This window comes from Herpailurus yagouaroundi, unplaced genomic scaffold (assembly GCF_014898765.1).
Source record: "Herpailurus yagouaroundi ecotype Mexico unplaced genomic scaffold, PumYag 213, whole genome shotgun sequence".
NCBI classification, from domain to species: Eukaryota; Metazoa; Chordata; class Mammalia; order Carnivora; family Felidae; genus Herpailurus; species Herpailurus yagouaroundi.
In genome coordinates this window covers 11,318,223-11,342,453 of record NW_024412444.1, presented here as the reverse complement: position 1 = coordinate 11,342,453, position 24,231 = coordinate 11,318,223, and the positions used below count along the sequence as shown (strand labels likewise).

General features: G+C 36.3%; 1 protein-coding gene across 2 annotated transcripts in view; it reads left to right on the top strand.

Annotated features, from left to right (window-relative positions):
• APPL1 (adaptor protein, phosphotyrosine interacting with PH domain and leucine zipper 1) overlaps nucleotides 1-24,231 on the top strand; it is a 37,845-nt gene that overhangs the window by 7,108 nt on the left and 6,506 nt on the right. The window contains exons 2-17 of one of the 2 annotated variants that reach the window (XM_040454707.1): nucleotides 141-239; nucleotides 1,467-1,526; nucleotides 3,273-3,344; nucleotides 5,941-6,028; nucleotides 7,642-7,683; nucleotides 8,279-8,337; nucleotides 11,354-11,500; nucleotides 12,355-12,437; nucleotides 13,135-13,293; nucleotides 14,207-14,395; nucleotides 16,582-16,624; nucleotides 17,864-17,920; nucleotides 20,409-20,500; nucleotides 21,300-21,482; nucleotides 23,213-23,265; nucleotides 23,838-24,012. In XM_040454707.1, coding sequence (XP_040310641.1) covers nucleotides 141-239; nucleotides 1,467-1,526; nucleotides 3,273-3,344; nucleotides 5,941-6,028; nucleotides 7,642-7,683; nucleotides 8,279-8,337; nucleotides 11,354-11,500; nucleotides 12,355-12,437; nucleotides 13,135-13,293; nucleotides 14,207-14,395; nucleotides 16,582-16,624; nucleotides 17,864-17,920; nucleotides 20,409-20,500; nucleotides 21,300-21,482; nucleotides 23,213-23,265; nucleotides 23,838-24,012 — 1,601 coding nt within the window. The remainder of the gene's footprint in view (nucleotides 1-140; nucleotides 240-1,466; nucleotides 1,527-3,272; nucleotides 3,345-5,940; nucleotides 6,029-7,641; nucleotides 7,684-8,278; nucleotides 8,338-11,353; nucleotides 11,501-12,354; nucleotides 12,438-13,134; nucleotides 13,294-14,206; nucleotides 14,396-16,581; nucleotides 16,625-17,863; nucleotides 17,921-20,408; nucleotides 20,501-21,299; nucleotides 21,483-23,212; nucleotides 23,266-23,837; nucleotides 24,013-24,231) is intronic. The other variant, XM_040454708.1, reaches the window with a different exon arrangement.

Here is a 24,231-nt window from a genome sequence, read left to right as displayed (position 1 = left end):
CTATCAAAAGAGAGAAAATAGATTAAAACTCAGAATTATTAGAGCTCCAGTGTCCTAGGATTTTTCCTTCCTCTAGAAAAAAAATTTTCTATTTGATTTATATAATGGTGACCTAAACTTACTGCTTTTATTTTATACAGACAAGGTCTTTACTGGGTGTATTTGAAGAAGATGCTACAGCTATTTCCAACTATATGAACCAGTTGTACCAGGCTATGCATCGGATTTATGATGCACAGGTAAAAAGCTAAGGGCTGATTCAGTGCTTTTTTTAAAAATGACTTTAAGCCCATGAGGACAGAGGGATAGAGTCTGTCTTGTTTACTGGTGCCTGAATGCATGAAGGAACTTTTAAGTATTTTGTATTACTGAGCTCACATTCCAAGTACTAGTGAGTGTATAGTTTGTAGCACTACAGAAGACGTGAAGATTTAAGCATTTTCCTCTTTCTACCTAAACACAGTAAGAGCTTTCTTACTGAAACTCACTGATCATGATCTTTGCCTAAGATATAACTGAAAGCCCCATACTGTCACCAGTGTTTTCCCTAATCATGCTTTTAATCTCAAGAAACACTTCCCCCTTTTTGAGTAAAGGATTTGAAGGTGGTTTATCTTTAGTGAGAAGAACATAATAAAAATTAGATATAACTCTGGGTGCTGGGAGATTAGTTCAAGAAGGAGATGGGTAGATTTTTTTTTTTTTTGTCGAGCAGGCTTAAGATTCAAGGCTGTTTATGTAACTCAGTTATAAGCCTTAACAGCGACTTGGGTGCTGTGTTAAACTTTCTTTGGGATTAATTAAGTATACAAGTTTCTTTTTCTCCTTCTCATTTTATCTCCTTTCTGGATTCACATTTTCTTTATGTACTAAAAAGTTGCTGTGATAGTTTTTTTTTTTTCCCTTGTGATAGGTCTTTCAAGATTTGATTCCTGACCACAGAGATTAATTACAATGTAAAAGAAATGTTATATTTGTCATTATGTTCATCACGGAAAAAAAACTTCAAAAAGTATTTCCTTCATCTGGCTGTGTTGCTGTATTATGTGACTAGGCTAACCACATTTTGGTTGTATGTTATTAAATGCATTGGTCTAGTATCAGCACCTAGAGAGAGGAATAATTAGTCATTAATATAGAATCTCTCAAGATTTTGCCAAGATTATATACAGTTTACTTCGAACTTGAAAGCTTTAACAGCATTTAATACTTAGTTTTTATTAGCTAAAAAAAAGCATACGCCTAGAACACTGCTGAATTCCTTGATGGTGTCCATTTATTTCATGGTTTGATTTTCCCTTAAAAATGCTCTAATGGTAGTTCCCTTTCCAGTGATTTAATGAGGGGTTTATAGAGCATGTTATATAGCATTTATGTTAAGTGGTAAACGTGGTTTAGGTATCTTCAACTAAAACTTTCTTGATCAGTAATATTGTGTTAATTTGAATGCTGTTTTTTTCCTACAGAATGAATTAAGTGCAGCAACACACCTGACTTCAAAACTTTTAAAAGAATATGAAAAACAGGTATAGTATATGAAAATTTTTAAAGCGTAATTTAAAATATGCAGTGAGGGGCACCTGGGTGGCTCAGCTGGTTAACCGTCCTACTCTTGGTTTCAGCTCAGGTCATGATCTCACAGTTCGTGGGTTGGAGCCCTGCACCAGGCTCTGTACTTTTAGTGCAGAGTCTGCTTGGGATTCTCTCTCTCTCTCTCTCTCTCTCTCTCTCTCTCTCTCTCTCTCTCTCCCCCCACCCCCCTGCACCTTCCCTGCTTGCTTTCTCTAAATAAATAAATAAATAAATAGATAAATAAGTAAACATTATAAATTCTTTTTTTTTTTTTCAACGTTTATTTATTTTATTTTTGGGACAGAGAGAGAGAGCATGAACGGGGGAGGGGCAGAGAGAGAGGGAGACACAGAATCGGAAACAGGCTCCAGGCTCTGAGCCATCAGCCCAGAGCCCGACGCGGGGCTCGAACTCCCGGACCGCGAGATCGTGACCTGGCTGAAGTCGGACGCTTAACCGACTGCGCCACCCAGGCGCCCCAATAAGTAAACATTAAAAAAATATTCAGTGATACAGTATCTGTATAGATAAACAGAATTTCTCACCAAGAATCCTAAGCTTTTTTGAATTTGCAGAAGGTAATTTGGGCATGCTGTTGAAATTCCACTATAGCACTTATATCTGATTTTAATTACTTACTGTTACATATTAGTTATTTAATTGACCTCTCTTTACAAATGAAGAAACTGAGGCTTGCTCAAGATTTTACGGTTGGTGATTGGAGGAATTGGAGCTAAACACCAAATCTTAAACTCCTTGTATGGTGTGCCTTCCTGTATACACATGTTAATTAGTTGCTTAGCAAACATTTTAATTAATGTTTACTAATTGTATGAATTATGCTGTTTTATTAAGTGACATTTTTAAAGTTTATTCAAAATTTTAGAAGTTTTTTGAAGTTTCAGTTGACCCTTTAACAACATGGATTTGAACTGCACAGGTCCACTTATTCATGGATTTTTTTGGTAAATACAGTACAGTAAATATATTTTTTCTTATGGTTTTCTTAACATTTTCTTTTTTCTAAAAGATTATGGAAATACAGTACATAGTACATGTAATACACAAAATACATGTTAATCAACTGTGTTACTGATAAGGCTTCTAGTCAGCAGTAGGCTGTTAGTAGTTAAATTTGGGGGGAGTTAAAAGTTATATGTGGGGGTTGGCACTTCTAACTTCCACGTTGTTTGAGGGTCAGCTGTGTTTTTTTATGTTTGTTTATTTATTTTGAGACAGAGTGTGAGTGGAGAAGGGGCAGATAGAGGGAGAGAGAGAATCCTAAGCATGGAGCCCAATGTGGGGCTCCATCTCATGCTGGCAAGATCATGACCTGAGTTGAAATCAAGAGTCGGATGCTTAACCAACATAGCCAGTCAGGTACCCTGGGTCAGCTGTTTTTAAAAATGTAAATTATAGGGGTGTGTGGGTGGCTCAGTTGGTTGAGCGTGGGACTCTTGATTTCGGCTCAGGTCATTATCTCATGGTTTGCGAGTTCGAGCCCCACGTCGGGCTCTGCACTAATGGTGCAGAGCCTCCTTGGGAGTCTCTCTCTCCCTGTCTCTCTACCCGCTCTCTCTCTCTCTTTCTCTCAAAATACAAAATGAACTTGAACAAAAATAAAAATGTAAATTATAACACCATTCACAAAAGATATATAGCACTGGGCCTTTACCTCATCTGTGTTTCTCACTTTTCAGCGCTTTCCACTGGGGGGTGATGATGAAGTTATGAGTTCAACTTTGCAACAGTTTTCAAAAGTTATAGATGAGGTAAGTGCTTATTATAATTATATCTTGCTTGAATATATGGTCTTATAATTAAGTTACTCAAGTTGTTTAGCTTTTATTGGGAACTTGTATTATTATGATAGGAGCAAATCTCTATAATAAAAGTTTACTATTTAAAGAAGGACCTTATTTCCATCTTAGTGGCTGTCTCCTGTCTTAGTGGCTTCCTCATAAAAATAGTACTTTCTTTTTCTGATTAAAACAAATTGTTTTCAAGGGATAAGCATATAGATGTGCTCTCTCTCCTCCCAGTCCATGTCACGTTCATCCTTTCACTGTGTTATTTGATGTAGGCAGGGAGAGAATTAAATTATGAGCTATAGGTGGGTTCTGGGACTTTTTTAATGATTAGTTCTGCTGACTGGTTAGAGAAATTAAGGGCTGATGTTGGCTGTCTGGGATGGAAGGATTAATAAACTGAATGGCAAAATATTGCTAGGTGGAAGAAGTGTGGTGAGAGCTGTCTAGGGAGTCCATAACTGTTCTCACCTAGTGCACTGATGAAAGATCTTTTCACGTGAAACACTAGATAGTTCTGTCTTTTCTAGTCTATCTGAAAAAGTAATTTTTTGAAATATTTTATTTAAAAAAATTTTTAATGTTTATTATTTTTGAGAGAGAGAGAGACCAAGCATGAGCAGGGGAGGGGCAGAGAGAGAGGGAGCTGTCAGCTCTGAGCTGTCAGCACAGAGCCCGACACAGGTCTCAAACTCCGGAGCCGTGAAATCATGACCTGAGCTGAAGTTGGATGCTCAACTGACTGAGCCACCTAGGCGCCCCTGAAATATTTTAATAACTCATTGTAGCCAAGTATTGTCACAGGAGAGCAATATAAAGAAATGTTTGTAGAAAATGGAGTATTTTTATTGTGGTAAAATATACATAACATAAAACTTACTCCTGGTTATACTATGCAATCACAGTGTTTGTAACCATCACCACTGATGTTCCAGAACATTTTCATCATCATCCCAAAGGAAACCCTGTGCCCATTAAGCAGTCGTTCCCTACTCCCTCTCCCTTCAGCTCCTGGCAACCACAAATCTACTTTCTATCTGAATGGATTTGCCTGTTTTGGATATTTCCTATATAATTTGTGGGGTTTTGTGTCTGCTTTCACTTGGCATCATGTTTTTAAGGTTTATCTGTGTTGCGGCATGTATCAGAGTTTCATTCCTTTTTTAGGTGAATAAAATTCCATTGTATGAATATACCACATTTTATTTATTCCTTAATGGTTGATGGACATTTGAGTTGTTTTCTACCTTTTGGCTACTGGAAGTAGTGCTGCAGTGAGTGTTTGTATACAAGTTTTATTTTTGTTTTTTTGGGTTTTTGTTTTTTGAACACCACTTTTTCAGTTCTTTTGGGTATATAATCAGGAGTGGGGTTGCTGGATTATATGGTAATTTTATGTTTAGCTTTTTGAGGAACTGCCAGACTTTTTTCCACGCTTCTGCGCACTTTTACATTCCCACCAGTAGTGGAGGGTTCCAGTTTCTACACATCCTCACCAGCGCTTTTCATTTATATTTTTATTATAACCATCTAAGCGGGTATGAAGTGCAATATCGTTGTAGTTTTTATGTGCATTTTTCTGATGGCTAATGACATTGAGCACTTTTTTCTACGCTTATTGGTCATGTATATCTTTGAAGAAATGTCTCTGGTAGCCCCTGCCCCCAATCCACAGAGGATACATTCCAAGACCCGCTCCCCAGCGGATGCCCGAAACCCTGGATAGTATTGAATCCTGTATGTTTTACTGTATATACATAAATGTGATAAAGATTTATTTACAAATTAGGTGCCGAAAGATTCACAGAATGAGAGAATAATTAACAGTAAAATAGAATTATGACATAATAAAATTTGTGTGAATGTGGTGTCTCTCTCTCTCAAAATACTGTGCTGTACGCACCCTTTTTGTTATAATGTGAAATGATAAAATGCCTACACGATGAGGTGAAGTGAGGTGGATAGTGTAGGCATTGTGATCTAGTGTTAGGCTACTGTGGCCTTCTGACACTGTCAGGAGGAGGAGGATCATCTGCTTCAAGACTGCAGTTGACCTTGGGTACCTGAAAGAGCAGAAGGCAACCCTGGGTAAGGCGGTGGCACTACGATATTCAGACCTTTGCCCTTTTTATAATTGGGTGGTTTATCTTTTGTTACTGAGTTTAAGACTTATTCTAGACGCAAGTTCTTTATCAGGTATACGATTGGCAAATATTTTCTCCCTTTCTGTGGGTTGTGATTTTATCTTCTTGATAGTATCCTTTGCATAAAAATTTTTAATTTCAATGAAGTCCAACTTATATATTCTTTTGTGGCTTTTGCTTTTGGTGTCATATCTAAGAACCACTGCCAAATCCAAGGTTATCCTGTATTTTTTCCTAAGAGTTTTAAATGGATTTTTTTTACTGTATAATATTTTGTAGTATATCATATAATTTTGAGTGTTCTCTTATATAAAATGGATCAGCATCTGTTTACTAGATTTTATTTAATTTACATAACACTGGCTAAATGTCTCTGTATAGTTATTTATTTGGCCTTTTTGTCTTTCTTTTACTAGCTTAGCTCTTGTCATGCAGTACTTTCAACGCAGCTTGCTGATGCCATGATGTTCCCCATTACCCAGTTTAAAGAAAGAGATTTGAAAGGTACTGAAGTCAAGTTTATGTTTACTTTCATTAGCTGTCAGAAGATTAATACTTGCAAAGTGCATATTACTCTATACCTTAACCATTTCTGACTACAGTTTATACCACTTTGTCACTGGTTATTTGTGGGAGATCCTGCTAGATGTTAAACTAGTTACTGGAAAGTACTGATATGGATAGTGTCACTTTCCTTGAGAAAGCCTAGAGAAGGAGATGGGTGAAGCAGATAATTATGATACTCTGTCTCTTATAATTAGGGAATGAGCAAGGTACTGTGGGGCCTCAGAGGAGGGTGTCAGGAAGGCATCACCAAGAATGGAACCTCAGCATTGAACATTGAAGAGTCACTGTTCTATTAGGGGGACTAGAAAGCATAAAGGTATGGGTTGGAGAAATACATGGCTTGTTTTGTGGATGACGAGAACTCAGTATGGCAGCAATGTTGGATGTGTTGGGGTATGACAGGAGACAGATCTAGAAATAGATCATGCTAAAGATGTTGGACTTGAGTTTATAAGCAAGGAGAAGCCAGTGGAGGCCTTTAAGAAGTAGACCCAATTCCTTTAGTTTTTAAGGATGGAATAGAGTGTATTTGATGTTGAGGAAAATGGATTAGGAAGTTGAGAGCTCAAGGAGTTCAAGTGGCACAGGAGCTGTGTTTATGGGCTGCAGTAGTGGGAGGTAGGGGTACTGGCACATCTAGCAACCCATGACTTAGTAGTTTATGGTGGTTTTGTTTCTCCCCACTTAGGATTAGTAGGTGATAACATGTGAGTTTTACAGAATTGGCTCTGTTTTGTCATAATTCACAGTCTCAGACAGTCATATAGACTTATTTATTGAAAATATAGATAGAATTAAAACTGAACTAATGTATCAGTGGATGGCAAACTATTTAAATTATGCATGAAATAAAGACAGATGTATTTTAGAGATGGAGTTAATATTTATGGTGGTGATCCTTAAGAATGGTTATTTCCAAGGTCAATATAAACAAGTTCTTTTCTTAGTCTGAATGTCCTAACCTTATTAATTATTCTTTGTTCCTCATTCAGCATTTTTACTTATTAGAGTCAGTACCAGTGAATGAATGAAGGGGGTGCTTGGGTGGCTCAGTTGGTTGAGTGACCAGTTCTTGATTTTGGCTCAGGTCATGATCCCAGGGTCATGGGATGGAGGCCTGCGTTGGGCTTCACGCTGAGTGTGGAGTCTGCTTAAGATATTCTCTCCCCCTGCCCCTCTCCTTTGCTTGTGTGCTTTTTCTCTTGCTCTCTCTCTCTCTCTCTCTTTAAACATAAATAAATAAAAGAATATGTTGCATGCTGGTACTAAGACTAATCTGCATATCTTAGAATTTGCAATGATTTTAAAATTTGTTTTTGTGTCATATTACTAATTTGTGGCAAGTCGATTTTCTGTTGGTGTAACTGTTGTTAATAATAGTGAATGTTCCATAGGCTACTTGAAACACAGAATAACTTTTTCACTTTGTTGAATTATGAAATGTTATTTGGAATTTTAATTGTAGCTTAAATGGCAGTTACTGTTTTCTAAACAAAATTTAAGAAATTTCATAAATATGCTAAATTGAAACTATTCTTGAACTTTTCCAGAAATATTGACATTAAAGGAAGTGTTTCAGATTGCTAGTAATGGTAAGTTTTGAATACTTTACAGTTGGTTTTCGCAGTGATCTATTTCTTTATTAACACAAATCTATGTTCTATGTAGTAGAAAAAAGTGAACCTAATTAAAAGTTTCAGTGAATATTATGTAAATCAGTGCTCTTATTTAAGTTGCACTATTTGTGCTACAAGAAAAATTTAAAAGGAAACTAAATCAAATTTTTCAGTTTGTTGTCTTAATAATACCCGAGGAATTGGCGTAATATTTACCCTTCCTTGTTTTCCTGTATATTCCAAAGTTGTCTTTAGTGAACATTTGCCATTTTTATACTGAAAAATACTTTAAAAAACTTAGTGGAGTACCGTCTATTTGGAATTAAATAGTTTGCCAATTAAATAAGTAGAAACATAATGGGAACATTTAAGTGGATTGCTCATATGGTAGAGAATTCTTGCTTTAGTACATTTGTTGAAAGATGCACATGTGAAAACCATTTAAAGTTTTTTTGGTTTATAAGCTTTGTAAGTTTATAAGTTTTGTCAGGTAAGTTTTAAGTTTTGTCAGGTAAGTTTTAAGTTTTGTAAGGTACTATTGTATTGTTGTTAATAGTTATTTCTTTTCCAGATCATGATGCTGCAATTAACAGATATAGCCGATTGTCAAAAAAAAGAGAAAATGATAAGGTGTGATACATACTTACTCCTTTAGTATCACAATTAGCAATTGTTTCATTAGATGGTCTGGTTTTTCCTGTTTAAACATAGTAGCTAGCAGTTACTTTGTATGTTTTTCTGTATTGTCCTTGATTCTTTCCTTCTATTTGTTTCAAAGCCTTTCTGATAATTATTGGACAATAATTATCTCTTTGAACAAACTATTTTTCTGCTGACAAAATTTTCTAAGTAAACAGAACTATTCCAAAAATGCAATTGATGCACAGTATATAACATTGCTCCTTTTGCTTTGTGTTTTGATAACATTGCATGTGTCCTGTTTTTATTTGACTATGTATGTATTCAGAAGTGTCTTCTGAGATACAGTGGTTAAACAGTTGAATTGTTGCATACATAATTGAATGAACTTCTGTTATGAGGACCTTCTCATTTACACGGAATATATATAGTTTTTGATACTTGTTCCACAAGAGAAATCCAGAAATATTTCACTCTATTTCAAAATAGGAGATATGCATGTGAGTAAAAAACAAAGAAATTATTAACAAGTTCATCTGGATGCTCCTTAAGATCATTTCTCTCTCAGTGCCTGATCCAAGGCTTGCTGAGTAGGACTCCACTAGATGTTTTTGAGTGAGGTGATCTCTGGTCCTCAGAGTTGGTTTCTGCAGCCTTGGCTGTGGCTGCTGGTAGAGACAGTGATCGCTTGTGGGAATCCACGACTGGGTACAGTTTACTGTGCAACAGCTACTGTGACGCAGTAAAGGGAATGTGTCTCATAAAGTTCAGTACGAAGAACTTTCAGTTTCTAATTTTAGTTCACTGATTATTTGATGGTGCAAATATTGATAAAATATATACATTTTGAATTCTACATTACGAAATAGTTTAAAGGTCTAGGTTAGAATTTTGGTGTATTTTTTATGCTGCTTCTGGCTGTTCCAGGTTTGTTGTTGTTATTCCAGGTAGTTTTAAAAACATTCTTTTACCAATTTTGTTTTATTTGAAAAATTTTTGACCATCTGCTATATGTCGGGTACCATGAGGCAAGAGTGTGAATAGGCTCCACTCCCATCCTCAGGAGTGGACAATATGCACTTAAGGAAGGCATATTCCTATGTGAAGGCGTACAGCTGGATTGGATTGGGTGCCAGAGTACGAGGATGAAGAGAACCCATGAATTAACATTGAGTTAAGTACTTAACAAATAGAAGTCTTAAAATGCTGCAAGAACATACAGAGAGCCTCAGTTAACTTTGGTGATTTGGTGAAAGGCTTTACTTCTAGGAGGTGCTATTTGGATTGAAGATGAGTGAAAGTCACTGGTTTGGGACAGGGGACAGAGGGCGTTCCTGGAAGAAAAACAGCCTTTGCAGATGCACATGGTAGAGTCTAGAGAATGTAAAGGTTAGGAGTACTCACTGGCTCTAAGTCAGACTGCATGAGAACAAATCTCAGCTTTGCTGCTTGTTTGTCTGACGTCATTTTCGAGCCTTTATTTCTCTTGTCAAAAACACTCAGTAGTTTTGACAATGAAATGGGATAATGCATGCAGGGTACCTGGCTTGTAGCAAGTTTTCATTAAATTCTAGCAATAATTATTATGATAATGATGTGTGTCTGGAGCATAGGATGTATTTGGGGAGGTGTGGCAGAGAAGACAAGAAAGAAGGAGTTTGGGGCTATTTCAGTGACTTTGAAATTTGAGTTAGAGAAAGTGGGCAGCCTCCTTAAAGGAATCCTACTTAAAGGATTTTAAGTGGGTAACACCATGCAGTTGTGTTACAGAATAAAAATACTACTGGAAATGTGAAGGGGACAGGACTAGTGGGAACTCATTGAAAAAGTACCAAAATAGTTTGCAGAGCCTCAGCTAAGGTTGTTATGGAAAGTGGAGAGGAAGAAATACTTCTAGAAAATATTTTGTGAGTGGAACTGACAAGACTTACGGTAGGAGGAGGAATTGAAAATGAGTCCTATAATTCTTTTTTTTTTGTTTTAAATTTTTAAAAAACATTTATTTATTATTGAGAGACAGAGAGACACAGAGCATGAGCAGGGGAGGGGTAGAGAGAGGGGGAGACACAGAATCTGAAGTAGGCTTCAGCCTCTGAGCTGTCAGCACAGAGCCCGACGCGGGGCTCGAACTCACAAACTGCGAGATCATGACCTGAGCTGAAGTCGGTTACTTAACCAACTGAGCCACCCAGGTGCCTCAGAGTCCTATAATTCTTGGATGATGGGGTGGATCTTGGGATAATTAAGAGAGCTAAGAAACGGAGGAACAGGTTTGTGGGGAAGATACTATATTTAGTTTTGTATGTTTCCAACACATTTACACACACATGTGGACACACACACACATAAAGAGCCTAGTTGGAGATGTGCTTCTTCTGACACTTAGGAGAGTGAAGGGCAAGAGATACAAATTTGAGAGTCATTGGTGTATTGGGATATACAATCCCAATACTTGGTATTGGGTACTTGATTAGGCATTCTAAGGAAAGCAAGAAGAGAGAAGAGCCTAATGCACAGTGCATAATAGGTGCTCAATAAATGCTTGTTGTCTGAATGCAAGAACTTAAAGGAGCACACATATTTTAAGTGTGGGTAAAGAAAAACAAGTACAAGAGAGGAAGAGCAGCAGGGGGAGAACCAGAAGAGGGGTATGCTGTGAACTGACCAAGATCAAAGACTGATGGCTAAGCTAATACCAAACCACTGTCTGCCTTTCCTCTGTGTGGTAGACTTTTTCTACCACACTTAGTTCAGTTATTGTACCATACTTAGTTATGTGCAGAATTTGCTTTACATGTGCATTTTAAGATGGACTAGTTGGTAGTAAGACAGGAAAAATAGCCAATATTTTATAGGATTTCTCGTATCTTAGAAAATAAAGATGCACAATTGCTGGTAATACACCTGTTTCCTTGGGTAGGCTCTTTCCTATAGCCACTACTAAAGGTAATTAAACATAAGTACACAATTAGATATATAATAGTATTTTTAATGTTTTTATTTGAAGGTAAAGTATGAAGTCACAGAAGATGTCTACACCTCCAGAAAAAAACAACACCAGACCATGATGCATTACTTTTGTGCATTAAATACTCTTCAGTACAAAAAGAAAATAGCATTGTTAGAACCTCTACTCGGATACATGCAAGCTCAGGTGAATAGTGGCTGTACTGTCTTTTGGATTATAACTGTACTAAAAACTTGATGTTGGGTTTGATATTCATGTTAAGCATTAGGGTATTACAGACTAAGGTCACAATATTCTGTTTGGGTATGTATTTTCAAAAGTAATTTAAAATGTCATCAGAATACTATTTTAAAGAAGCTAGAATGGTTTTCCTTGCAAATGAAAATTTCACATTTTTTCAGGTAAATGAAATTACTTACCTTGTATTTAGTCCTTGTCCATCACAGGTTGGGGACAAGGGACAGAAAGCTAAATGACTTCTGCAGTTACTTCTGCTGGAACTTCCTTTCACCCTTGCTTCAGAGTAGATTTGAAAGAGAATGGGCAAGTTTGAGTTTGTCTCATGTTCCCTGCATACCTCCTGAGTTAAAAATAATAGATTGGAACCCCAGAGTGTCCCAGGAGGTGTGCATCAGGGAGGAGGCTAGAAAATTAAATTTGGTCAATATGAGATGGCACGTCCCTAAAAATTAAGAGTTTAAGGAAATTCAGATATTTCTTCAAATATTAGCACTTCTTATTCCTCAGTATAAAACTTATCTTTGTGGTAAACATAGGTTTATCCATATGACTTAAAGTTTTCCAGTTTTTGTTTACCATATGCATATATTTAAAAAAATGTATGGTGAAATTGAAGTCTGGTTTTTACAGTTGCTCTAAGCCCAGTAGAAGTCATTGTAAACTAGTACACAAATGGGAATACTCCCTTGTTCATTACCTTACCTTGTATCTGGGTGGACTGTATGATTCATTTTAAGTATGTTTTGTATTGTGTGTGTTTCTGTTGCTCATCTCCCCACATGCACACCCTCTTGCCTTAGATAAGTTTCTTTAAGATGGGTTCTGAAAATCTCAGTGAACAGCTGGAAGAATTCCTGACTAATATTGGAACAAGTGTACAGAAGTAAGTATTTTCTTCCTTAAAATTGAAAATGAAGTTACAAGAATAACTTAACAGCTAAATGCCATAATCTACAAATATTTAGCATTTAGTTTCCTGAGGGCTATTTTCCCTGCCATGGGAGTGTGTCTCACATGCTTCTTGGTGTTTTCACCATCTTTTCCACAGAATTTGAACTCTGAATTTTATAACTGTGTCAAGGCTTGTGGTATTTTATTGATTCTAAACTAGGTTTTATGTCTAAACATAACAAACACATAATAGTAATTAACCACAAGTTAATTACCTTCACAGTTATCTGAATTGTGGGGGATGGGTGGGAATTGCTATGTACATCTTGCTTTTCAAGCCATGAAAGCTTAACGAAAGAAAGTCATTCTAGTCAGGTTCAAAAGTCTGAGCAGTGATGTGGTCAATCTGAGATCTGCAGGGAGACGGAAATGATTGTTTTAAAGGCACAGGACAGAGCAGTTTGAAAATTCCTCCAAAGTTAGGTATTTAGTGTGGTAGCTTTTTAATTTAGTATTGTTGCCGTAATATCTAACTTTCACTTAAAACATAAATTTGTTTCATAATGTGTTCGTTTTATTTTAACTACCCACACCACTACTACTCTCTTTAAGAAAATATATACAAAACAAATGTTTAGGTAAACACGATTGGTAAACAGTTCTTTGTTGTGGTTTGTTTTCCGTGTTAGTGTTCGCAGGGAAATGGACAATGATGTAGAGACCATGCAGCAGACAATAGAGGATTTGGAAGTAGCCAGTGACCCCTTATATGTACCTGACCCAGATCCCACGAAATTTCCTGTTAATCGAAACTTAACCCGGAAAGCTGGATACCTTAATGCTAGGAAGTAAGAGAACTACAGTTATTTTCATATATTGTATATCATCTAGGGTAATATCAAGTGAACATAATATATAATTGATATCTGCTAAATTATTTTGATTTTACTAAAGGTTGAATCTTTTTAGTTAGTGGTATTAGTGTTTTTGTCAGTTTTTTGACGGGGGTACGTGAATAATTTTCAGAAGTAAAATTTTATTTAGGTATTTATTGAATAATTTAGAAATATTTTTATTTTTTTTTATTATTTTTTTATTTTCTACATTTATTTATTTTTGAGAGACAGAGAGAGAAAGAGCACAAGTGGGGAAGGGCAGAGAGGGAAGGAGACAGAAATCTGAAGCAGGCTCCAGGCTCTGAGCTGCCAGCACAGAGCCCGTTGCAGGGCTCGAACTCACAAACCGTGAGATCATGACCTGAGCCGAAGTTGGACGCTCAACCAACTGAGCCACTCATGGTCCCCCAGAGTTATTTTAAAAGCAAAACCAGTTTGAGTTTAAATCTAGGATTATATGAAATATCATTAAATATCACTTTTATCATACTTTATATGTAATTATACCATCAGGTCAAATTTCAGTTTTTACCTAAAGGTAGGATAAAGCCAGTTAACCTTAGGAACAAAATGAATTCTTTTGATTTTTTTTCTCTTGAAAGTTGAACTGTAGTTTATGGAACATTGTTATAACAGTTGCAATTTGATCATTTCTAGCCTTGTTTTGGAAATACACACACACACGCAAAAGTGGGTTGGCATACATGAATTTATTTTAGAGACTGAAAAACTGCTATTTGTATTTTCTAGGCACCTTGGTGCCTTTTTGCAAGCTGATTCTTTGTGATGTTTTATCTTGTGTCTGGCTTATGATGAGATTTCAGGTGTGTTGATACTGAAGAGTGAATGTACTTTCTTCATTTAGTAAAACAGGCTTGGTGTCATCTACCTGGGACAGACAGTTTTACTTCACGCAGGGTGGAAACTTAATGAGTCAGGCACGTGGGGATGTAGCAGGAGGCCTCGCCATGGACATAGACAACTGTTCGGTAATGGCTGTTGACTGTGAAGACAGGCGGTACTGTTTTCAGATCACTTCCTTTGATGGAAAAAAGTTAGTATTTTTTCCTACTATTAATAAAATCTGTAATCATTTGAACTACTGAAATGCATGATAATTCCTTGCCGTTCAGACATTTTATAGCTATTTTAGGCTTATTACATATTAAGATCATTTTCCTTTTAATCATGTAGAAATGATTTGAATTTTCCTTTCTGACTAGGTTAAATGACCTTGTCAAAACAAGGTCATATGGTAAAAACCCTTGATTTCATGTTAAGATACTGTTCACTGAAAATTCTGCATGGTATGGGGAAGGCAGCACAAGTTAGTGGAAAGAGCCCTAACCTTGGGGTCAGAAAGTTCAAATTTGAAATCTGCTACTTACCATGTGGTCTTAGACAAGTTATATAGCCTTTCTGAGCTCCATTTTTTTTTTTTTTTTTACATGTGAAATGAGGGTGGGGTGGTCATAATCCCTACTTTGTAAATTGTTATGAAGAATAGAAATCTAACATAATGTAATGTGCCTAATGTGTAGTAAGTGCAAATACCAATGTCATTTTACTTATTTTTTATTAAAAAAATTTTTTTTTATGTTTGTTTATTTTTGAGAGAGAGAGACAGAGTATGAGTGGGGGAAGGGCAGAGAAAGAGGGAGACACAGAATCTGAAGCAGGCTCCAGGCTCTGAGTTGTCAGCACAGAGCCCTACGCGGGGCTCAAACTCAGAAATCATGAGATAATGACCTGAGCCAAATTAGATGCTTAACCAACTGAGCTACCCAGGCACCCCACTAATGTCATTGTTAAATGTTATGTATTTCTGATTAAGTTAATGATTTAGTCCATTAATGTTTATGTGCAATTTTTAAAACTTCTGTTACCTTTGCATTGAGAACCCATAGACTAGCTTTTAGAATAAATTTTTGAAAAACAGAAAAATGTAACAAAAGGAATATTGAAAAAAGCTATAATCTCACTAACTAGAAACAAGAATTAACTTTTTGGTCTGTTGCCTTACAGTTTTTACTCTAACTACATTTGTTTTTAAGTTTATTTATTTTGAGAGGGGGGAGGGGCAGAGAGAGAGAAACCCAGTCTCTGCGCTGAGTGCAGAGCCTGACATGAGGCTCCATCTCATAAACCATGAGATCGTGACCTGAGCCAAAGTCAAAGGAGTCAGACACTTAACCGATTGAGCCACCCAGGCGCCCCTCTAATACATTTTTAAAAAAATACTTGAGGAAATACTGTGTGTGTGTGTGTGTGTGTGTGTGCGCGCGCGCGCGCGTGCGCGCACACACACACACTTTGGATCTACAGCTGCTTATTAAAAACATTTCACAATGACTGCATTATAATCTATCTAAGGATGTAAACCATAATCTAAAATTTTTTCCTAATGATGTTTAAATTATCTGTAGCTGTTTTCTACTTAATTAAAATACTGTTTTTTGATGTTTCTTACTATTCAGATGCAGCTTCTGAATTTTCAGTCATTTTTTCTCTATGTTAAGATGCTATGGTTCACTGTCTTTTATCAAATGGTGGTTTAATTTCATATTCCTTCTTTAAACATGTAATGAATGTCAGTTACTGTGTCATTTATCATGCTGGATGTTGGGAGTCCCTGTGTTCATTTGTCAGAATTACCAAATTGTTAGTATGTTACTACAAGTACTTACTTTTTTGTTTTTTCATTTTATTGCTAATAATGCTTTACATGATTTCCCATTTCACATTCCTAGTGTGATTCAAAATTAGTAATTATTTTTTCTCTAACTTAGTAACATTTATAGAAAAGCTAAACATCCCAATGTTAGTGACTAATATATTGAAAAATTTTACTTAACTATATTTATGAAGAAATAATAACTAAGTATAATTGGTGTTTTCTATTAGGATTACTGATTTATATTTGAAATATGTAGGATATGTCAGAAAGTTGAAGTGCATCGTCTTATTTGCAGTGTTCTTTTGCTACAGGTTGTCTTCTGAAAAACAGCACCTGTTTCTTTTTTGGTTGTGTTTTGGCACAGACAGCCAAAGTCAAAGTTGTTAAAATATGAGTACAGATGCCCCTGGTGGTCTCCTTTTCCTAAGATATTGATTGGTTGTGTGTTTTGGGTTTTTAAAGTTTTGATACTGATTGGTTTTATATGTACTTTGAAAGATAAAACATTTTCTCAGATCAGTTTTTTTTAAGTTAAGGGTCAAACTTCTTTCTTTTTTTTTCAGATCTTCAATTTTGCAAGCAGAAAGTAAAAAAGACCATGAAGAGGTAAAATTTTACCCAGTTAATTTCTTCAGCAACCTCTCAAGATATCTCAGCAACTAAATATTAAGATAGAAATTTGGAAAATCCTAGTTAATTAAAAAGTTTTTAAAAATAAAATCTATTGTCCCCAAGCAACATTCTTAAGTTTCACACACAATTTTAAAGCTAGACCTATAAGGGGAGACGTTAGAAATCGTTGCTGTCTGTCTTTTTAAAGGCACGACTTCAGAAATGACCTTGTGACTATTGCTTTCTGGCAAGTTAGTAGTATCATGAGGTGACAGTTTAATTTATTCTCTTCTCTCACCAACTTTCTGAGACCGTATTTGCTGCATTAAGAACATAGTGGCAACAGATGTAGCATGGCAGGAAGCAAGTAAAGCTTAAAATGAAAGACAGAAAAACAAAAATTTGGGAGTGTCTGTTCTTCCTCACGAGTCTTTTATTTTTGGCTCCATTTTTACTTCTAGTGCACCAAATATGGAAGGTAAGTTACCACCAAGAACTGACACTTCAAAAACTTTGTCTTGAGAAATACTCTTCGATGAAAGTATACTATACTTGATTTTGAGCCATTTTATCTGGTATTATAACTGTGTTGGTAGAAGACAAGGTTAGAAATTACATAGAGATCTATTTTTATTTACCTCTTATGCAAAAGAGTAGGTATTAAAACTTGCTTTTGGTTTGTGAGGAACACAGACCTGTGTCTGCTCTCTGCAGGGTTTACCACACAGAATATTAGTTTAATGAGGCTCATCATGGACTGAAATCCTCGAGAGTGAAGTGGCAAATGTGGAAGAGAGAGCATTTTCTATGTTAATTAGTTATAAATCTGAAGAAGGGAAGTATGTAAAATGCATTCGCTGGGAATATATTTAGCTCTTTACTTTTTTGCATTAGTGTTAATCATGATATCTGAATCCAGACTCTCTTATTTGGTGGAGATTATGAAGGGAAATGATATAAAAAGACAAATACAGGCTACTAAATTATAACTTAACATTATTGCTATATTTTTATTCCCTTGTATGAAGTTAATTTGGGCTTTAAAAATAATCTATTCACTGTTCTGTTACACACAGACTATATTTATGTGTATAGGAAAATACTGTTTTTGTGAGAAAGATTATGTGTTACATCTTATGAAACTTCTATTCAATGAGATATTGAACATTCTCGTTTAGAAGAGAAGCATTGTAGGAAAAAAGTCTTATTTTTCTTTTTCTTTTTCTCTTGCAGTGGATCTGTACAATAAATAACATATCCAAACAAATATATTTAAGTGAAAATCCAGAGGTAATGTTTTTATTTATGATATCTAGATCTGGCAAATCTGTGGATTACATGGCTTTTATTAATTATGTCTTAATCTCTCAAATTCTGTAATCTTGATTTGCCCTTGAATGGGTAGCTTTAACGTATCCATATATGAGCATCTGGTCTTCTTAGATAAATTATTTCAAATGTAATGGAAATCTGTCAGCTAACAAATATTTACTGGGTATCAATGCTGGATTTAGCCTTGGGCTGAGCACCATGGATAAGGATACAGATGAATAAGAATAAGCCAGGGCTCTGCCCTCCAGGGGCCTCTGTGTATGGGAATACAAACATAACATTGAAGTAACATTTCTTATAAAATAGTATATAATTGAAAGTGTATAGTAATGACTAGAAGCTTAAGATTTGAAAATGTTAAGATCAAATATGGACTTTAATTTTAGAGAAAACTGTGGAGATGATACAGACTCCTGAGCTGGCTAAGATTTGTCCATATTTTGAGGATAAGAGAAGAAATTACAGACGTGAGAATAAAAACAAAAGTACAAAGGCAGAAACTGTGTTTCTGAAACCAGTAGTATAATCGGAGTTCAAGTTTCTTGTTGGAGAATAATTGAAAGCTGAAATGTGCATACAAATCACTTGGGGATCTTGTTAAAATACATATTATATCTAGGGTTCGGGTATTCAGCCTGAACTCTGTTTTGCCACATACACTTTGAGTAGCAAGGGTATCAAGCCAGATGAACTTCCATGTAGGTGCAATCCAGATATACAGGCAGAACCCAGAGAACTGTGGAAGGAAACAAGTGGGTCCATACTACAGTGTAGTTGGGAAAAGACTTGGTTTAGGACAGGAGCTGTGTGTCCTCTGCCGGTCTTGGTGGGCCCAGTTGTGTTGTGAACCCGGCCGCCTCCAGGACACCGCAAGGCTGTGCAGTACTGATAATTTGAGTTGAGGCAGAACAGGGCTGATTTCTTTAGGAAGCCCTCACTTTTTTAAGTCTTAAACTGTTGTTGGATAATAGTTGATTAGACAGGGGTGTCTGGGAACATGCAGGAGACCATTACAATAAATAAGGGATGAGCTGAGGGTCTGGACACCCTGGTAACTAAGAGAAGAGAGAAGAAATGATACATTGTAGAAACAGGTAAAAAGACATTGACTAGACTAGTTACTAACTGACCAATATAAAGGATGAAGGAGGTGAATTAAAGATGACTTGCAGGTTTTAAGCTCAAGTGAATGGAAGAACAATTTGAAGAGTTCTGTTTTTATCATAATGGCTTTGAAATGCCACCCAAGACACCTAGGACTTAGATTCCTGGGAACAAGTTTTGAATAAAGAAACAGTATCTCATGATCTCCAAAATATTAGTAACTTCTATTAGTTGTATAATAATTTTATGAGCCTAATCTGAGAAAATTAGTGCTAATTGTAGAGAAGCCTTTTGCTTGTAGTAATTAGATCTGTTGCCAGTCTAGCTTTTCCTTTCTGTTATGCTACTTGGGAGCAACAAAAAATTAAAATGGAAGTTGGATGATCTGTTAATACCTAGAGAATACGTGGTGAATACAGTGTTTGCATTTGAATAATTCAGGGTTATCTTACTTTCCCACAAGTTATCAGAACTCTAAATTTTAAGTAGTATTTTCCAGATTATCCAGAATTACTTTATCTGTGTTCAATGAGAGGAGAAATTCTGATCAACTTGTAGCATTGTCGTGATATTTTTGCTAACTATAAGACACAGAAATGCAAAAATGTTAAGTGACGACGGGGTTCCTGGGTGGCTCAGTCGGTTAAGCATTTGCCTTCCGCTCGGATCATGATCTCACGGTTCGTGGGTTCGAGCCCCACGTTGGGCTCTCTGTTGTCAGTGCAGAGTCTGCTTTGAATCCTCTGTCCCCCTCTTTCTGCCTGAATAAGTAAACTTAAAAAATTTTTTTAAATGTTACATGATGTTTTTTCTAATGCAAATACTATTTTATGTAGCCAGTGTTTGAAATATGAAGTTTAAAAATATTTCTTATAGGAAGCTTTCTTTCACATTTTGGTCCAAAAATGATAACTTCATCAGTTAATAAATATGTAGATGTTTCTGAGCGTAAATATATTTTGGAAGATCATGAAAACACTCAGCTGTATAGTTATAAAAATTTTTAATAGTTTTGATATTTTCTGCTTGTTTCCTACTCTTAAATTTATTTATTTAGCAAATGTGTTGTAGATGCTGTATTAGGTCTAACAATACAAACCTTAGTCTAGAAAATCTGGTAGTTAAATATTTAAAGACCTAGGTCTGTAAGAAGTAAGAGGAAGCTTATTATGTTATAAAGTTAATTATGTGTCTTAATATTAAGATGGAATGTGGAACTACTTTAGTTACTCCAGTTTGCATTTTAAGTGTTACTCAAGAGCATTCTGACAATTCAGAGTTCTGTTCAAACTTTTGGTTTTCTTGCTTTACTAATTCTATTCCTTTTTAAAAAACAAAATAGGAAATTGCTGCACGAGTAAATCAGTCAGCTTTGGAAGCGGTCACTCCTTCCCCATCTTTCCAGCAGAGGCATGAAAGTCTGCGCCCGGCAGGGTGAGTTACCAGACTTTTGGTTATTTAAAACTGTATGGGCTATTGGGGCGCGTGGGTGGCTCAGTCAGTTAGGTGTCCAACTCTTGGTTAGCTCAGATCATGATCTCACAGTTCATGAGATGAAGCCCCACACTGTGCTCTGTACTGACAGTGCACAGCCTGCTTGCGATTCTCTCTCTCCCTCTTTCTCTCCCTCTCTCTCCCTCTCTCTCTCTCCCCCTCCTCCCCTGCTCACCTGCTTGTTCTCTCTCTCTCAAAAATAAGTAAATAAACTTCAAAAAAAAAATGTCTTAAAACTATATGGGCTATTGAAAGTGTTAGCAAAACACTTTGATTTTAGTAGTGCTACTTAACGTTAGTACGAAATATGCCCCCCAGACATAGAAAGTATATTTTCAAATTGGTAAATTTACCAGCGAGAATGCTAAATAAAAAAGATTCCAAATTTTCCTAGTGTTTATCTCTAGAGTGAGGTCATTTATGTTTTTGAATTTAGTCATTGGAAAGAAAGAAGTCTGTTATTAAATAAGTAGCTGTGATTGTATTTGTTGAAATTTGTTCTGTTCCTCTTACTGACATAAAATTGTATTTTCTGGGCACCTGGGTGGCTCAGTCAGTTAAGTGTCTGACTCTTGATCTCAGCTTGGGTTTTGATCCCAGAGTTGTGAGTTCGGGCCCCATGTTGGGCTCTGTTGGGTATGAAGCCTACTTAAAAAAAAAAAAAGTTTCTCATAGTTTGTATTTAATTTCCAAAAGAGAAAACTAAATGCAATGCCTTCTGGTTTTCTTCTGTGCTTAGACAATCTCGGCCACCGACAGCTCGAACCAGCAGCTCAGGATCCTTGGGATCTGAGTCCACAAATTTGGCTGCCCTCTCTCTAGATTCTCTTGTTGCCCCAGACACTCCAATACAGTTTGACATCATTTCTCCTGTGTGTGAAGATCAGCCTGGCCAGGCAAAAGCCTTTGGCCAGGGAGGCAGGTGGGTGATGGCATCATAGTGATACGGTTCTATGGTCTATAAGGTTTATGATTCCATTTTTACACAGTGTGTCTCACATAGATATATTAGCTGTGTTGTACTTTCTTTAATTACCTAATTTTGGTAGTTGAGAAAGAATCATGTAGGTTTTTCTCTTTGTTTTCTGCCTCAAATAAGTGAAGGCAATTCAGTTTAAGAGAATTTTGAATTTTTTTTGAGATTACTTAATTTTGAATTATTTATCTGCTTCTGGTATTTGCTCTTAAAATTGCAGAAGAAAGTTAACAGTCCATTCTTTAGGTCACGACAATATTTCAGAAATTCTTGAGGGGCGCCTGGGTGGGCTCAATCGATTAAGTGCCCGACTTCAGCTAAGGTCATAGTCTTGTGGTTTGGGTCCCGCGTTGGTCTCTCTGCTGTCAGCACAGAGCTTGCTTCGGATCCTCTGTCTCCCTCTCCCTCTGTGCCTCCCCCAACTCACTCACTCACTCTCTCTCTCTCTCTCTCTCTCTCTCTCTCAAAAAATAAAAATAAACATTAAAAAAAAAGGAAAAATATCATCTTGAGTCAGAGTAAGAAATCTCCTGGGGCACCTGGGTGGCTCAGTTGGTTAAGTGTCCGACTTCGGCTCAGGTCATGGTCTCACAGTCCATGAGTTCGAGCCCTATGTAGGGCTCTGTGCTGACAGCTCAGAGCCTGGAGCCTGTTTCAGATTCTGTGTCTCCCTCTCTCTCTGCCCCTCCCCCACTCATGCTCTGTCTCTCTCTCTCAAAAATAAAAATAAATATTAAAAAAAAAAGTCTCCAGGAAGGCACTAAAGTCATGTTGTGAATCATTAATAAATCATCTTTTGTTTATATAATGAGAAATATCAAATTTGTTAAAAAATTTGTTTTTGGCTCTGGGATGAAGGAAATGTGACTTAAGGCAAATTTATTTAAGTAGGTTGGACACCTCATACATTGATTTGGATATACATGGCTATGACCAAGAAAAAATTTCTGTTTGATCATAGAAATCTACTTAGGATTTGATAGAATAGGTCAGACATGTATTATGGAGATCAATTTCATGTTATCTTAATGCCAATGTTATTTAAAACAACTTAGCTCTCTGTTTGTTTATAAAACCTATTTTCAGTTGTACTTTTCTTCCTTCATTGTGGGTGTGCCAAGAACCAAGCACCCTTAGGGGAGGTAGCTTCATCCCTACTTAGCTTTTCTTCTTGCATTCCATTACATATGCCTTCAGAAATACAGGTTTAAAATTTAAAAATGTTCAAGTCAGCATAGTTAACTTGCAACATGTAATAAAGGACCTAAAAAGAGGTTTTTAAAATCCCAGGAAATCCTTGGCATTTTTCTTAGGTAGCTAAAATTGAAGCTAAATCGGCTATTCCTTTCCCCCTTTATTTGAATTCAAGGTTTTGACAACATGGTTTATTAGGATGTTGGGGCGTGTGTGTGTCTGTCTATAGTTCATCCACATCTTCTAGAATGCAGCAGCTTTGAGTTCAGCCTGCTAAGTGTGAAGGTAGAGGCCTTTGTCAGAGTAGGGTGGTCATCAGTAGCGTACCTTGACAGGATCAGGCATTTTAGAGCTTTATAAAAAAATGTGTGTACAAGTTTTTGTGACTCTTAGTTTTTAACTCCAGTTTCAATGATTGAGGTTTCTTCCATATGGCTCATGGTAACTGACCATTGGTTCATAATTTTTTAAAAACTTTTCAGGCGCACAAATCCATTTGGAGAATCTGGAGGAGGTACAAAATCTGAAACTGAAGGTAAAACAGATGTGCAGTATTCTTATATTTTAAAAATTCTCTGGTAAACTGTGTGAAGGATTTGTTTTTATTTATTCTGATGTATGCTGTTTTAATGGTACATTTACTTCATAGCTTTCTTTTTGCTCATAGTACACTCAAAGCAACAGAACTTAATCAGGCTTAAAGATTTCATTAAAATTGTAGAATATCATACTTTTGACCTCGTAGTCAAATTCTCAATGCAGAAGCTGTCCTTTAAGTTTTTCCTAGCAGTTCATGTTTTCTTCTGCTAACTGGAGCATGACTTTTTTTTCTTTTTGCAGTAACTATTTATTTTGATACATTTCAAGCTTACAGCAAAGGTATAAGAATAGTACAAGAACCACCTATTGTTGAAGCAGAACCTTTTGCTGTTTGAATTTGAGACCTTAATTTTCTTATAACATGAACACTGTAGTTAGGAGTAATTTGTAAATACTTCTACTAGGTTGTATTTTTTACTACAAAATCTAAAAGGTGACAGTGTGTTTTATTCTTAGGAAGAGATATGTGGAATTTAGAAATATATAATGTATCTTGTTCTTTTGTAGATTCTATTCTTCATCAGTTATTTATTGTCCGATTTCTTGGTTCCATGGAGGTGAAATCAGATGACAATCCAGATGTTGTTTATGAAACAATGCGGCAAATTTTAGCTGCCCGGGCCATCCATAACATCTTTCGTATGACAGAGTCACATTTATTAGTCACTTGTGATTGTTTAAAGTAAGTAATGACCTTCCCCTTAAAAAACTGTGCAAAAAATGGGGCGCCTGGGTGGCTCAGTCGGTTAAGTATCCGACTTCAGCTCAGGTCATGATCTCGCTGTTTGTGAGTTCGAGTTCTGCGTTGGGCTCTGTGCTGACAGCTCGGAGTCTGGAACCTGCTTTGGGTTCTGTGTCTCCCTCTTTCTCTGCCCCTCCCCTGCTTGTGCTCTGTCTCTCT